This window comes from Gracilinanus agilis, chromosome 4 (genome assembly GCF_016433145.1).
Source record: "Gracilinanus agilis isolate LMUSP501 chromosome 4, AgileGrace, whole genome shotgun sequence".
Lineage (NCBI taxonomy): Eukaryota > Metazoa > Chordata > Mammalia > Didelphimorphia > Didelphidae > Gracilinanus > Gracilinanus agilis.
The window spans coordinates 61882377-61899825 of NC_058133.1; the positions used below are offsets into that span (position 1 = coordinate 61882377).

At 39.6% G+C, this 17449-nt stretch overlaps 1 protein-coding gene across 1 annotated transcript in view; it reads left to right on the plus strand.

Annotated features, from left to right (window-relative positions):
• The window catches only part of TBX19 (T-box transcription factor 19), a 38686-nt gene extending 35788 nt beyond the window's left edge, over positions 1–2898 (plus strand). The window contains exons 6-7 of the mRNA XM_044677149.1: positions 212–425; positions 2661–2898. Of these exons, the coding sequence (XP_044533084.1) occupies positions 212–425; positions 2661–2898 (452 nt within the window). The remainder of the gene's footprint in view (positions 1–211; positions 426–2660) is intronic.
• Positions 2899–17449: the final 14551 nt, after the last annotated feature.

Genomic DNA, 17449 nt, shown 5'->3' on the forward strand with positions numbered 1-17449 from the left:
ATTTATTGGGCCCCAGTGATATGTCCAGCCCTGGAATAAGGGAAGTGAGAATAGTATGATAATGCAATATATGCGAAGAACCAGTGAGGAGGGTAAAAGAATTTAGATAACAGAAGTCTTAATGGACTTAGGGGAATTCCAATGTAATTTGTTCCTAAATGAATTCTGAAGTGGAAAAAGACTGTGTCTGTAGCATGAGGAATGATCATAGTTCATCTAGGGATAATGTCATCGGTCTTTCAAGCCCTCTATCTGCATCCTGAGTCCAATTGTTGTAATTTCCCCCAAGTGAACTTGATAGAGAGCTCAAGCAATAGCCTGCAAGTTTTTTCTGGAAACAACAGCTGGACTTCTTTACCCTCCACTCCCCATGCCAGTGTGCTCTCGGTCCCTCATGGCAATGGAGCGGCCTCTCCCCGGCCCAGGTAAGCCCAAATCAAGCAGAGCATGTACACCTGCCATTCTGGGGATTTCCATGAGCACTGTGGATGTGCAGCCAGATTCATTGCTTAGAAACCCAATCCCAGCCTGCTACCTACCATTCTGCCATTGCTTCCTTTCTCAGGTACCAGAAGTTGGCTTGATGTAGGTCCTGATTTTGACCATGGTTGGGGAGAGGATTGGGAGTCACTGAGGTGAATATAGATATTTTCTTCTTTTTTTTTTTCCTGGGAAGCAGAGAACTGTGAAAACATGGGCTTACTCTTGCATTTTGCTTTATTTAGAGACAGGGCCTTAAGCAGAAGGATGGGGAGAAACTCAAGTCTGAAATCTTTCTCATTGAGCCAATCCAAGCATCCATTCCTCCATGCTACCAGATGGAGACTGGCTGAGAAATATGAGGTGGTTAGAAGCAGAAGGGGAAATAGAAATTAGGCACTCTGCCTGCTAGTGCAGACTCTGTCCTTATCTGCATTTTCACCAAGCCAACTTCTTTACCCTTGTCATCTCCATGGATATGTACAAATAAAAAGATGTCTAATGAGAGGCCCTCACAACCTAGGCAATATGTGTAATTAATACTAAGCGTGCAAAACTAAATATCTTCCTGACTTCCCTGTGGTCACTCACTAGTGAAGAGCACTCTTCTAGACTTAGCTCTGACTAGGAATTTCAATATTTCCGGAAGGCACAATAAATTACACCAAAAACAAGGAGCATAAAGTGATCATGTAATTCAGAGAAGATGGAAGGAAGGCTAGTGAAAATAAAATAAAAGTAGCTGATAATTTCTCCCCGAATTGAGAACACTAGATTGCTAAATAATGTCAGGAACACATGGTGGGATTTAGTTTGGAGAACAAAGACAAGGGACAAGAAACTAGATTAGGCTATGGGAGGAAATGAGATAAAGAATGGGGATCAAGTTTTCTGGAGGGAAGGACTATGAGACACTAGGATGGGCAAGGAAGGGAAGTAGAGTTATTTTTTCTGGAGATTGTTTCAACTTGCCTGAAATTATATATAAGCAAGAAGAGCTAAAGAATGACTTAGATCACCTCTATAGTTTCTTTCCAGTCATAGGACTTCACAAAAATTTTTTCAGTGTTAGAATTATATAGAGGGTGTTAATCAATTAATGAACAAATATTTATTAAGCACCTACTAGGGATTGGGCACTGTGCTAAATGCCAAGGATACAAAGAAAAAAGTAAAGCAGTCTCTGCCCTCCAGGAGCTTATCTTTTGTTAGAAGAGACATGTTCATGTAAAAAATATATCCAGAATAAAGAAAAGGTAATTGTGTGTGGGGGGACTCAGGAAAGACTTCATGTAGGAGGTGGCACTTGTATTGAGTTCTGAAGGAAATTAGGGATTTGAAGGAAATTCTATTGATGTTTTGAAGGAAAGCCAATACTGAAAGAATTGATAGTCCATATGCCAAGCCAAGCCAAACCAAACAAAATATGTATATAACCTAATGCCTCAAAATTCTTTCCACGTTATTACTGGTAAATGGCTAGGACCCATCAATGCTGTAACTCTGAAAGATGTGGCTGTGACAAATATTTAATGGGAGCAATGGGTTGGAGATTATCTTTAGTCCTATCTTCATTGGAATTCTAAGAACAAGAAGACAAAGGGACTACTTTTGGAAGAGTGGTCATGGCAGTTTTTTTTTTATCACGTGAAGGCCAAATTTATCATGTAAAGCAGTCAAGGCAAGTTGGCATAATGTTCCATGAGATATACTTCAACATAATCCCAGCTACCTAGGTAAAACAAGCCAGTCTTCTCTTTCATAAAACAGATGGAGGCTTATCACAAAGGCTCTGTCAGGCTTCTTACAACATAGAATTTTAGGGCTCACGTAGTTCAACCCTTTTATTTTACAGATGAGGAAACTGAAGTTGACAGAAGTTAAGGGAATTGACCAAGTTTCCCAGTCAATCAATGGTGGAGCCAGTTCCATGACCCAAATCTCCTGACTTCTAGTTGAGTGCTCTTTTCCCTAGACCCCACTGCCCCTTTTGGCTTTTCCAAAGACAGAAAAATTTGTGACAACTAACGTTAGAGCTAGAACCCAAGGCCCCCTATTCCTAGGTCTGTGCTTTCTCCATCATGCTGCTTCTGTTTCTCTAATGTGTTTGGTAGCCTTGTTGCCCTCATCTGTCTTTAGTGTGCCATTAAGACTTTTCCTGGTGCTATTTTTCTCTGCAGTCACTACCCTTGCCTATGGACCATCAGTAACAGCACTGGGAGCTCCACTGACCCAGGCCCATCTGTGCATACCAGCTCTTCAGGCACTTTTCTCCTAGGCAACACAGCTCTACCCTCACCTTCTTCCTTGACTCCCATCCAAGTACCCACTTCTGCCAGCATAGATACCATGGGGCAGTCCTCCCTCTCCAGCATTGCTGTGTCCACATGGACAGCAGTAACATCCCATTCCTTCTGATGGGGGAAGGGGGAAGCATTTTCTCTTTCCCTCATTGGACAACCCCAAAAGATCTGAAGATTAAGATCATCCATGGAGGGACCATAAACTGAAACTATATCTGATGGATCCAGATGGGTCAGCAAATAATTCCTTCTCTCTTTTCTTAAAGGAAACAAACTATCTCACTGAGGGGAGAAGGAAAAGGAGACTATTACTACTAATATTGGGATGAGTTAGAGGAAATAGAATTAGTATAACATGGTGTTTTTTTTTTTTGAGTTAGGTTAATAGGTCAATATATTGGAATTACTTTAGATTTCCTCTCTCTCTCTCTCAGATCAAAACAGATAGGGGAGATTAAATTCCAAATATCTTTTGGAGATAAAGCAGATCATTTGTATAGAGGGTTGTGGGATGGGGAGGTCATTAGATATTATTGTCAGGAATTGATTGGATTCCTTGGCCAACCTCTTCAAGAATCAGGAAGAATAATTGTAAATAATTGTAGTTCTAAAAGAGTGTGTACAGATGCATTTTGAGTGTATCCCATACATTTAAAAAGTTTTTCTCAGAAACATTGTGAAGATAATGCTGATTGGTCTCATTTTCCTGCCTTTTCCTTCATCTCTTTCCTTTTACTCTGTGACTTGTTCATTCATTCATTCATTCAACAAAAATTCTTTAAGTAAGTAACTCATGCCTTGAATGAGTGAATTCCCATAAATGAAGTATGCTGGGGCCAGTGATGTTAACCTGAATTTGGCTTTGAAGATGAAGCTCCCAAGAAGGGCTACTATGAACTTTCAGTTGAGAGTGGGAGTAAAAAAAATTATCATTTATCATTTGATAGCAAGCGTGCCAGGATGAGAAGAGAGAAAACGAAGTCAGCCTTGGCTAGGAGTGAGAGGTGAGAGCAGAGTGGGAGGAGCCCTCTGACTAATGTATCCCTGTAAAAGTGTGGAATTTGGAACCTGAAAAAAATGTTGAGTGATGGCTCTGGATTTCTCATTTGAGGTACAACCAATGCTTGCTATTCCTGGTGTTTTGAGACAAGGTATCTTAGTCTATTGTAGCAACTTTGGGGATTTAAGGTTTTTAAAAAGCTTGATTCTTTTTTTTAAATCTTGCTATCCTTTCTCAACGATTTCCCCATCCTCCCTGCCACCAATGGAACCTTCCCCTGTAACAAAGAACTATATTTAAGCAAAACAAATCAACACACTGGCCATATCTGATAATGTATGCTTCTTTCTGACTACCACCCTCTTGTTTGAAATTAGGAGTAGTCAGTAATGCTAAAAGTGAGAAGACCTTCATTGTACCCAAAAAGGAGATTTGTGGTTCAATCTATGACACCTCAAATCAGGATGTGGAAGGTAAGGGAAGACATCACATATGAATCACTGGAGAAACAAAGATACTTGAATGGGTTTCAGTCCTTGGACCTTGAGTGCAATGATCGTCAGCCTACAGTAGGGGGAGGAATGAGGCTGATGATCTGCAAGAGGCAGGTTCATCTAGATCTGGCATAACCAGGTTTCTCTAGGCTCTCATTTTGTCCTTATTCTAGAGTCACTTGGAGCATACAAAGTGAAACTGAGGTATATCATCTCAGATGATGGCTTCAACCCCCTCTCACTCTGTATTCCTTATCACTAGCCCTTGGACTAAGGATTAGACTGATGAATTAGAAATTAATTTCCCCCCTTCTCCTTCAGAAGTGAAAGGAGCTTAGAAGTCTCCTAGTCAAACTGCCTCATTTTATAGATGAGGAAATGGAGGTCTAGGGAAGTCAGTGATTTGCCCCAAGTCACATAGAAAAAATAAGAGATTGGATTTGAACTCATGTCTCCTAATACCAAATCCACATTCCCCCCTCACCCCCATTGCTTGTACCATTTGGCTCATCCATTGCTCAAGAAGGCTGATTGCATTTCTTTGTATCTTTCAGCACTTAGCATAGTATCTGGCCCATAGGAAGCACTTAAATGCTTTTTGATTGACTGATCTTTGATCTGGAGAACAAGTTTTCAAACCATATTATCTAGTAATATTCATTTTATTATGTATAATAAAATTTTATCTTAGGATATTAGTACTGCTAGGACTCCAAGAGCTTCTCAGGAGTGAAAAGGTTCCCATGGATTAAAAAGATATAAGGCAGCTAGGTGGCTCAGTGGATAGTGCCAGGACTGAAGATGGGAGGTCTTAGGTTCAAGTCTAGTCTCAGATACTTCCTAATTATGTGATCTTGGGCAAGTCACTTAATCCTCATTGCCTGGCTCTTACCACCTTCTGCCTTGGAACCAATACACAGTATTGATTCTAAGACAGAAAGTAACGACTTAAAAAACAAAAGGACATAGTAGCTATTGTCAACAGTAAAGACATATTTTTGCAACATATCCTATCTTACTTTATGGTATCCAAGATATGGCATGTCTCCTGTATGAATCTGTCCCTTGTCCTCTATACACCTACTTTGTATAACCACATGCTAAAGAAAGTCAACCTGTGCCTTCATTTGTCACACTGTATTATACTTGCTCAGATGCCTCAACAGCAGTAGGGGTTGCTGTGTTCTTCTCTTCATTTGGACATAGGAATCAGTGGCCCTACAATATCTCCTCTAAACGTGGAATCACACAAGCTCTCTCCTTCACAAGCATTGGAAAAGAAACACTTGAAAAGAAAACCCATCAACCCTTATGCATGATGAAGTAGGACTCTGCCTAAGATAGGACAACTGGGGCTGCTGGTGATGGTGATATCCATTTGTGTCTTGTTTCATAGCCCTTGTAAAGGGGGTGTGTGTGTGTGTGTGTGTGTGTGTGTGTGTGTGTGTGTGTGTGTGTGTGTGTGTTGGAACTCCTGGAGAGAAAGGAACTGGGGTCACTGATTGATGAAGGTTAGGGGAAAGGATCCTACAAATGCCCCTGTGGTTGGACTATCCCAAGGACCATCTATGTGCATCCATAGCCCTTGTTATGGTACTGACTTCCCTCTAGGAGGGATGGTCCATCTCCTTATGTCACCTGGATTTGCCCCCTGGCTGCCCGGATTCCTGGTGATAGTTCTGTGATGAATTACATACAAACCCAAGAAATACCAACAATGGCTAAACCTGCTCCCACTTTGTTCATGTGTAGGGCCAAAATGCTCTCTCCTTAATATGGATGAGGTCCATTTTGAGGGGTCTAAAAAGAAGCTACTTTTCAAATTTTTGGAGACTCTGATCCAGGTAGAGGTGTTTGAGAATCCTTCTCTGAAGCCTTTTTTAGATTTGTTTGATGAGAACTTCACTGGTCACAAAGAAATACCATTCTTATAAGCTTTAGCTGTTTTTCATTAAGCTGCCTCACCTTGTGGGTCCCTTGTGGAAACTTGTGCTGTTTTTCAGTTCATTTCAATGAACATTTATTAAGTGAATACTCTGTTTATAGCACTGCATTTTTGAATGCTAATGGATATCTGAATACCTAAATACAGTGTATCCAGGCAATTTGCCTTTTTTACGACATTTTTTTAAATTTAAAAACTTTTTTTCTTAAATAAAATTTTTTTTTGTGTGCCAATTTTTCTTTGGGAGGAAGTGTGGTAGAGTGGAAAGTAACAATGGATTTTGAGCTCAGGTACCTGGTTGGATTCCTGGTTCTACCTGTGTGATTTTCTCAAATTACTTGACCTGTAAAATAAAAGGAGGTGGCCTCTCAGGTCCCTGCTAGCTTTAACTCTACAGTTCAATGATTTTCTTGAGTGCCCTCAAGGCATGAAGAGTATTCTTGCCAATGTTCCTCGGTGTTACCATTAGAGTCCATTAAAGTATTATTAGTGAGGAGTCCTTACAAGGGGGAATTTTTATAAGAGCTATTCTGTTTATATGGTGGCTTCTTGGACTTCAGTAGCTTGCTTCCTCCCATTGGAAGAATGGGCCCGGCAAGACATTATCATCATCAAACATTTATTGGAGCTCCAACTATTGTGCATTTAAGGAAGACACTGTGCTTAGCAAATAGGGTTAAGTCCATGCCAAAGTCTTTTTAGAGTCCCTTGAGTCCAAGAGGGACTAACTTCTTGGGCCCATGACAATTCACAGAAAGGAATTCACAGCACAGCAGTTTCTTAGTTTTATTGATCAGATCAGTTTGGGTTCTTGTAAAACAGCAAAGTAAGCATTAGTCAAGGGCAAAGCAACTTTCTTTGGTAAGATTAAAAACAAATCTCCTTTTATGACCCTGATCTAGAAGTCCTGTCGATGGGACTGGCATCAGCCTTTCATGGCAATTTGGTCCTTTATCTTGCTTGTGTTCTTGGTTCTCACTCTGCCTGGTGGGAGGATGGTGGTTAGTTTTCTCTGAATGGTGGGTCTTCTGGTTTGTTTTTAGCTCCTCGCTCAGGTCTCCATGCTCCTTGATCTTTTTCTGCAGTAATTCCAAGCTTAACTTCCTCCCACCTGGAGCAATAGCATTGTTAAATGAAAATGCATCACCCAATGCCATCTGGTTTCCTGGACAGACTTTATTGATCTGCTCTTATGGCTCTGTTCCAAAACATCTGGTCCCAGACATTATCACTACTTTAGCCTGTTCATAAATAAGTTATCCAAGTCAAGTACTTCCTAATTTGGTTTGTTAAAAGAGAAGATAATAAAAACTATACCTAAATACTGGTAGAAGAAGGAATGAAGCATGATTTTATTAAGTATTTACAATGGTGCCAGACACCAAAAGCTAAGAAGTGATTTCCAAACATCATATCATTTGATTCACAACCACCCTGAGTTATTATCCCATTTTACAACTGAGGAAATGAGGCAAATTGAAGTTAAGTGACTTGTCCAAGGTTATAATACTTAGTATCTGAGTTCAGTTTTGAATTTAAGTATTCTTGACTCTAGACTTCTACCTCTCTGCCTCTAGAGGAGAGAAGGCTGGATAATCCTTTTGCTGGCAACCAAACAGGAAGGAGTTGGAATTTTAACCTTACTTCATCCTTGGTTATGTATATACAACTCTCTTTGTCCTGTACTTAGACACTAGTCTTCCCTAGTTCCATGGTCTCTTTTTTTATTCCTTTAGAGGTAGGCTTTTTGTTTAATGCTTAAGAGGTATTGGGGAGAAACTACAGTGGAAACATGACCAAAATCAACCCAAATAATGTTATAGTTCCCTGAAGGAGAGACTGAAGCTGGGAGAATTGCAGGGAGGACTTCATCCATGGTCTAAATGGTTGAATCCATATAAGATCAAAGCATTGCAGTTTATGGTGGATTTCTCAATGTGGTCTCTATGTAGTCAGAAGTCCTTGTCACAAATCAGGGACAATCATCCTGGACTCATTTAGTGTTACCAGAGTTGGGGGATGAGGCAGGGGAGATCTTTGCCCCAACAGAGACCTCTGAAGGACTCCCCCTTCTTCTCTGGGCTTGGTTAGATATTTTCACCTGCCCCATATTGCCATAAAATAGGGCCTCTCCTAACAATGGCACACCCTGGTCCAATGATCACCATATTGTACTGGCCCTAATGTGGAGAGATCAAGCAGTTCTACATTAGCGTAATCAATGGGCTATAGCAGTGGTTCCCAAACTTTTTTGGCCTACCGCCCCCTTTCCAGAAAAAAATATTACTTAGCCTCCTGGAAATTAATTTTTTAAAAAATTTAATAGCAATTAATAGGAAAGATAAATGCACCTGTGGCTATCACCACTTTCCTGGATCGCTGCAGCACCCACCAGGGGGCAGTAGCACCCACTTTGGGAATCACTCGACCATAGGAAACCTTTCTGCCCCTGGGCTTCCCCTGCTGCTTGGACCTGGGTCTTTGCCTTTTCCTACTATTGTCTGATGTGTCTGAGACCCATGACTCTGTCTTCTATCCACTACTATTCTTGGGCCCATGTATTTGCCCACTCTCCATTGCCAATTGCTTTTTTGGTGTCACTGGAACCCATGTCTTTGCCTGATGCCCATTGCTGTCTGCTGTCCGTGGAGCCCACATCTCTGTCCACTGTTGTCTGCTGTTGCTGGGGCCTGTGACTCTGCCCATTGCCTTTGGCCAGGACCTCTGGGCTCTGCGTCTCTGCCAGGGTCAATTTTGCCCTGTGCTAGGACAGAAAAATTCCTACTATTAGGAACTCAGATTTTTTGCCCTATACTGGCACAATGTTGCTTTAGACCTGGCACTGTTGCATTGATCCTCCTGGGATCTGACTGTCTCTTATGTAGAAGATGCTTGCAGTCTCCTGCCCTTTTATATTTGGCAGGAACACTGGGGATGCTGCAACTACTGGGGCCTGACTGTTCTCCTAAGCTGGGGGAAAGATCCCAAACACACACTGTTAGTGAGAGCCAGAGACTCCTCTAGGTTAGTTTCTCAGGTGCAAGCAGTTAACACTTCTCTTGAGTTGGGGAAATGCTCTTGGGGCCTGTACTGTGTCCTTTAGGGGCCTCTCAATGGAAGCTCCAGAATTGCCCATATCTCTAATTCCAGAAATGTCTCTGGGCTCCTGGGGAGAATTTAGCATTATTTTTTCAAGTGCCTCTTCCAATGATTAGCAACAGGATCTTATGGCAAAAATATAATTGGTCTCCAAATTAAAAAACAAACAAAACTCAGATAATTCCTTTAGCCCAGCTGTAAGGCAAATCTCCGATTTCAGGGATCTGTGATGGCTTGGTATCCCCTTAATGCCCGGCTATGTCCCTGTACAATTTCAGGATGGAGTTCTGCTGATTTACCTTATTGTCACTTCCAAAAAGTCATTTTCCTAAAACCAGATGACACAAATATGACTCTTAAAACTGAGAACAGCCTTCTTCCATTTGGCCTCCCTCCTAAGGCAAGTGATTGATAATGACTATCAGCCATGCAAAGATGTCTATTCCTAGCAAGGGATAAGCTCCACCAGTTCTTCTGTGTCTGCCATTTTTAGTCCTTTGCTAATGTTTGCTAATCCTGTTTCATAGGATCCTAGATTTTGAGTGAGAAGTAAACTTAGAGATCCTCTAGTCCACATTTCTCAATTTATTGATGAGGAAAGAGAGGCTTAGAGACATTAAGTCAAGGGACTCCAAATGCAGCCATTTCTCCAACATGCTATTCTGCCTTTGAACATGAATTTCTTACAGGGTTGAAGCCTGCGGCCAGAATGGAAAAGATATTGGGTTCGAGTGAAAAGAGAGAAAGGGACCTGTGAGCCAAGGAAGGTGCTTGGTCTAACAGCTGCTTCTTTCACTGTCTTGGATCTTTTCATAGGAGGTGTTATGACAAAATTGTCTTTGTTATATGTTAGGGGGAATTCATCTAATGTGATGTGTATTTATCTAGTGGCTTCTTCATGTAAACAATTTTTTGTTAAATGTCTAGATAGGGCCTTAAATTCCACTGAATCAGGGCAGGTAGGTGACTCAGTGAATAGGGTGCTAGACATAGAGATGGAAAGTCCTGGGTTCAGACCTGATCTCAAACACTTCCTAGCTATGTGAACCTGGGCAAGTCATTTAACCCTGATTGCCTAGCCCTTTCTGCTCTTCTGCTTTGGAACCAATATTTAGTATTGATTCTAAGACAGGAGGTAAGAGTTAAAAAAAATTCCATATTATCTAACCACCCACATTTTACAAATGAAGAAAATGGAGGTTAACACTTCCCCAAGATTGTATAACTATAGGGTGTTAGAGCTGGGATGTCAACCTAACATCAGTTAGTCGATAATTATTTATTAGGCACCTATTATGTGCCAGGCACTGTGCTAAGGCCTTGGGATACAAAAAAAAGGCAAAAGACACACCAGGTCAAGCATTCTTTCCTCAATACTATAATGCTGAAGTGGAGTCTTTTCCAGGAAATCAATCTTCCTACTTCAGTGTCTCTTAAGCAATCATATATGACTAAGTTATTGCCCTAATTATTCAAGAAAAGAAGTTTCTATTGTTATAGGAGTTCTAGCTACTTGGCTCTCTATACACAAGGCCATTCCTTTAGAATACAGATCTCTTAGAAAGTTTTCCCCTACCTCATTCCACTGAGATATTCCTTCTTTTCATGCCATCCTGTATTATCCCATTCCACCCAATCCCATTTGATCCCATCTCATTTTATCCTATTCCATCCCATCCCATTCTGTATCCTTCCAGATCTCTAATCATACCTAGTCTATGGATTATTTGGGATGGGATACATTATTTGGCTTTTCATTCAGTTCATTAACAATCTCCCCTGACAAATATGTTGATTTCTCTCTTCTCCCCTCACCGTTTTGTTTGGGGAAATGACCAAAGCAGGAAGGAAGTGACTTGAAAAACCTTTTTTCTTTAATGCTACCAGAAAGAATTTAGGAGAAGAGAGTTGTGAAAGGGTGTGTGTATATGTTTGTGGGTGTGTATGTGTTTTTCATATTCTAATTGAGGAGACAACTATTATAGCATATATAAACAAGTTATACATGTGATAAATTGGAGATAATTATAGAAGGAATGTACAAATATTAAGGAAGATGAGAAAGAATTCTTTGAATAAAGTGGGATTTTAGCTGAGGTTTAAAAGAAACTGTGAAAAAAAAAAAAGGGAAGCCAAGAAGCAGAGATGAGGAAGGTGAGAATTTTAGGCATGGAGGACAGCAGGTGAAAATGCTGGGAGTTGGGAGACAAAGTATTTTGTGTGAGGGACAGCAAGAAGATAATGTTACTGGCTCATGGGGTATGTGGGGAATAAGGTTTAACAATATTAAAAAGGTAGGAAGATGCCAGGTTATGAAGGGTTTGAGGTAAATGAGTTGCTTAGGGTTCCACAGCTTGAATATTCCTGTCCATAAACTCAGATCTTCTCGGCTTTGAGAACTGTTCTTTATTCATTTTACCACACTGCCCCTCATCCAACTTAGGGGAAAGAAAAATACATAGATGACAAATGATGGAAGATGAAAATACCAAAGCGTGGCACAATTTTTAAAGGCTAGGAACTAATGCCCTAAAGGAGCTGAGGTTGGCAAATAAAGGTACGAGTTAAAAGGATGACTTTCTCTGGGGAGGGAAATTTTTTTGGGGGGGGTATATTGGGAAAGATAGGAGTCTCAAAATAGGGATAGGTCAAAGCTCAGGATGGGTGGGATCTGTAGCTGGCTCACTTCTGCTTCGTATCTGAACCTGATACCTCCACTTACCTTATATTCCTGTCAATGCCCTTTCTGGAAACCTCTTTGCCCCATACTTGCTCATTCTGTCCCAGCCAGCTCCTTTGTCTCCTTGCCTGTGACAGAAGAGGAAGGAAACTTATTAGATACTCCTTAATAGGAACCTTTTCCCTCCCTCATTATAAAATTCATGACATCTGGGTATGAATTTCACTTCTGATCTCAGGAGCTTTGTTAGCATGGTGAAGTCACATACTCTAATCTCTCTGTGTCCCAGGCAATTCTCTGAACTCTGAAAGTTGCAAAACACTCATCTGTCTGCTTTGGCAGAGAGACTTTCTTTATTAGGAAACTACTTATTGCTGTGAAATGACAGGTCCACACTCAAAACAAAACAAAGCAAAAAACCAAACTCTTGTGCCCACTTTACAAGTTTGTTAAGATCAAGTGAAATAATGTTCCATCAAAAACGAATTAGAAGAAGATGGAAAAAATTATCTACTAAATCTATAGGTAGGAGAAAGGTTTATGCCAAAACAGGGACCACAAAAGATAAGATAAAATAAATAACTTTGATTATATAAATTAAAAAGGGTTTGCATAAAATATCTAATAAAGCTAAGGTTAAAAGGGAAACTACTGGTTTAAAAAAAGCTTTGCTATAAGTTTCTCTTTATCAAGATTTCATTTCTAAGTATATATGGAACTGGTTAAAATTAAAAAAAAAAGAGACATTCTCAAATTGATAAATGGTCTAAGGATATGAATAGACAGTTATCAAGGGAAGAAACCCAGGGCTCCAAATCACTACTAATTAGAGAAACACAAATTAAATTAATGTGAGATTTTGCCTCATACCCATCAGTTTGTGTCAAAGATGACAAAAAAGGAAAAAAAATGTATATATTGGAGGGATTATGGAAAACAGGCATATTGATGCACTATTGGTGAATCTGTGAATGAGTTCAACCAGAGATGTGCTGGTAGATGTTTAATTTTAAAAAGTTTTTAAAAATGTAGGCACAATATGCTTTAATGTTTAATCTGCATTATTAACATATTCTTTGTCACTTTCTTAAGTCTAGACAGTCAATAAAAGAATAAAATCAAGCCAGTTTGTAGTATTTGCCAATTTCCAAGGTAGAATGCTCACTCTGAAAATTTAATAATCTACTACATCTTTGCAACCATTCTGGAAAACAATTTGTAATTACCACCCAAAAAGTTACTAAATAGCGTATAACTTTTGCTTCAGCTATGATATAGTTAGGTCTATTAGACTCAAATGAGATTGAAAAAAGAGTAAAAGGTCCTTTATGTACAAAATTGTTTATAGCATCTCTTTTTTGTAAACTTTCCTTTAATTTTTATCAATTCATATAGAAACAATTTTTGATAATTGTTTTCTGACATTTTGCAATTCAAGTTCTCTTTCTCTTTCTCTTCTCACCCCTTCCCTGAGGCATTAAATGATTTGTTCTAGATTATACCAATGCTTTTATGTAATACTTCCATATTTCCCATGCTATGACAGAAGACATATATCACAAATACAATAAAAAAAAGTGAAAGATGACATGCTTTGATCTGCAATCAGATTCCAATGGTTCCTTCTTTGGCTTTGGATAGCATTTTAAAATCACGGGCCCCCTGGGATTCTCTTGGGACCTTGTTTTGTATAACAGCTCTTTTTGTAGTGGTCAAAAAACTGCAAACTGTGGGCATGCGCAACAATTGACAAATGGCTAAATAAGTTGCGTTATAATGGATGTGATGGAGTACTACTGTGTTGTAAGAAATAAGGAAATAGATGATTTCAAGAGACATAGGAAGACTTATATGAGTGAAGGTAGAGGTAGTGAGTAGGACCAGTTATGTTATAACTTCAATATTATAAAAATAAATAATTTTAAGGACTTTTATGAATAGATGAAGAATGAAATGAACAAAAAGTGAATGATTTATACAAGGACAATCACAATAAAAACAAGTAACTTAGAAAGCTGTTGGCATAAGAACTGTGATCAATACAATGATTATTCATGATTCCAGATGACCTTCAATGAAACATGTTATTCATGACAGACGGGTGATGGATTTAGGGTATAGAATGAAACACAGATGTTTTTGTACATAACCACTGGGAGAATTTATTTTGTTTGGCTATCTATATTTGTTACAAGGGATTTGTTTTTCTTTTTTCTTTTCCTCAGTGAGGCTTGGGGTGGGTGGTAGGGAGGAAAAATAGATTTCTGTTAATTAAAAAATATAAAGAATTGTGTGTGTGTTATGAGATGTGAAATGTTGCATGCACTTTCAGATATGATCATTGTAATCTTGTTAGGCTGTTTTACTTTGTTATAAGTGACCTCCCATGAAATGGGAATAATCTGTAAATGCTTGTAATGAAAAAATAAAACTCAGCAAATAAAGGTAAAAAAACAACAACAAAAAGCAAGTTGTCCTGCTGTAGAGATGATTATATCTCAGCTTCCCTACACATCTTTTAGGAGGAATGTCCAAGAGCTTGGTGAAGCTGGGTGAGCTAAGACCAATGACTAACCATTGCTAGCTCACTTCCCCTTCCTGCTTTGTCCTGATGTTCTAAGGGCAATCTCTATGGCTGTATCCTAGTCTCTGTTCCTCTTATTATTTTCCCCAAGGAGCTTTATTTTAGATCTTCCCTCAGGGGAACCAAAATGTGCCATGCCAAAGATCTATTGCTTTACACATTGATGGTGTGTCTTATTATTGTGTGGAAGTCCTACGCCCCATAACTGGCTGATGACAGAGATGTCAAACCCATTGCCTATGATGTGCAACACTCCTGAGTACAGGCTGAAACAAATAAAAATACAATGGCTAAATGTTTAACAAACGAATAAAAATCCAATAAAACATAGATATGTTACATTTAAAAACTAAGTCACTATGTAGCCGTCAGGAATCTCCTCTCTCTCTCTGGATTAGTGGCCCCTCATTTCATTTTGAATTTGATACCACTGAGGTAGGACACCCTCACTGGAAGTCTTCAAGCAAAAGCTGCCATCTTGTAAGGGGCATTCTGGTCTCTGGGTGGGTTGGAACAGATAACTTCTGAGATCTCTTCCAGTTCTGATGAAAATATAGAGATTTTAAAAGAAGCAAAAAAAAAAAAAAAAAAAAAAAGAGAATCTTGTGTCTTAGTGAATGACTGACATCAAAGCCAAGAAGACTCAGAGAATGTTATCTGCCCAGGGGCACACAGCCCACCTGAGCTGGAATCAGAATCATAATGCAACTCTTCTGTCTCCTAAACTGGTCTGTTTTCCTCAATACTGGATTTCCTTTTTCTTTTGTTTGTCAGGCATTTGGTAACTATTTTCATTAGTTATTTCCTTACAGAAAAGAAGGTGACATGGTGAACACAGAGCCCATGTCTAAGCCAAGAAGATCTGGGTTCTCTGACACATACTGAATGTGTCACCCTGAGCAAGTCACTCAACCTCCTACTGCCCTAAGAAACTCCTGAGACTATAAATTGCAGAGAAGCCACCATCCTGTATTAGTAGTGGAAGTTCTATGTGATGAAGAAAACCCAGGTCCAATTCCTTGCCTGATCCCTATCAAAAGGAAAACTATTTGGGCAGCTAGGTGACTCAGTGGATAGAGAGATAAGCCTAAGAGGCAGGAAATCCTGGGTTCAACTCTGGCTAGATACTTCTCTGCTGTGTGCCCCTGGGCAAGTCATTTAACATCAATTGGCTAGCTCTTACTGCTCTTTTGCCTTGGAATGAATATTTAGTATCAATGCTGAGACAGAAGGTAAGGATTAAAAAAAAAAAAAAAGGATTAAAAAAAGGAAAGGTAGGGAAGTAAAGGGGATAGACCCTTTGTATTCCATAGGTAGATGAAGTCTGCTACATTTGCTATAGATTATGGAGAAAGGAATACATTAAAGTGCAGGGGGCACATTTAGAGCAAATGTCTCTGAAGAAGAGGCCAAATCTGAGTTAAAAGAGAACTTGAAAAATGTGTCCAGTGCTGGAGAACACTGAGAGAATAATCTTATCGGATGGTACAGGTCAGTAAGTCGGGCAGTCAGTAAACATTTGTTAAGTGCCTGCTCTATCCCAGGTAGGAGGGTAAGTCCTGGACGTACAGAGAAAGGCAAAAGACAGCCCCTGCTCTTGAGGAGCTTATAATCCAATGGGAGACAATATGAGATAATATGGGAAATAACCAAAAGAGGAAACTTGTAAGCTGCCATAGGATCATAGAACTTGCCCTGAGAAACATTTCAGAAGATCTATTTTATGTTCCCTCCTTCTTAAGACTAGGTCCTTCCTATCCTTCCCCACCCCAATTCAGACACATGTAGTTTCTTTTTTTTCTTGCCATGTCAAGCTCTTTATTTTTAATCCTTCCCCATATTACATGTAAATACAATTTTAAATATTTTTTCTCACATGTCATCCACATTCTCTCCTTCCTTCCCTTTCTCCTTCCCCAAAATGTCAGATAATATGATATAAGTTGTACATGTGTCATCATATAATACATATTTCCACATTTGTCATATTGTGAAACAAGACACATATGGCTTACGCTAGAGAAGAATTTCTTGGAGGAAATCAAGAGAAGAATGGTGTGCATCAATGTGCATTCAGACATCCTCAGTTCCTTCTAAGGCGGGTGGCAGCCTTTTTCATTATGACTTCCTTGGCATTGTCTTATATCCTTGCATATATGTAATTTCAGAGAGAAACTTGCACCAACTGCAGGATATTTCTTGGCTTTTTTTTTAGCCTAAAGGGAGAGCCCAGACATGGTTTCTTCTAATGGGTGCATTGGATTAATAGAAAAAACAGCTATTTGATCAGCTTCATGGGTTGATAATTAGACTGTTATAGCCTGTGGAAGGAAGAACTTTGTGGGTGCATTCCAGGCTCATCCTCAATCACTGGTTCCCTGAAAACATCCCCAGGTTTAAGGTATACCCTGTTGCTGGACCACTCATACCACAGGGAAGTTAATCTCTATAACTTCGGAATGCCCATTCTAGGGGCTGTGCTGCCTCCTTGGGGAAGTAATTGAGCAGAAACTTATTCACCCTGCCAATGTACCCTCTGGGTCCCTTAGAAGTGAGGTGGACCTTAATTTATTCAGTTTTGTATTACCTGGAGCTCAAGCTAACTTGATGAGTGAGTGCACAAACCAGAATTCACATGGCTTCTTATATTTAGTTGGGCTCAGTCATGTTTCCCATTCCATCTAGCCTTGAAGATGGCCATCTTGCCATCCACCTTGCTTCAATGTATGTGTCCCTTTTTCTACCTATATCTGTGGGAACACAATCAAAGCAATGTGCCATTATTTCTGGAAAGAGTATGTCAACCCACTTCTCTGTGACTATACTTACCAAATCAAAACACCCTTTCCTTTATTATTAAGATA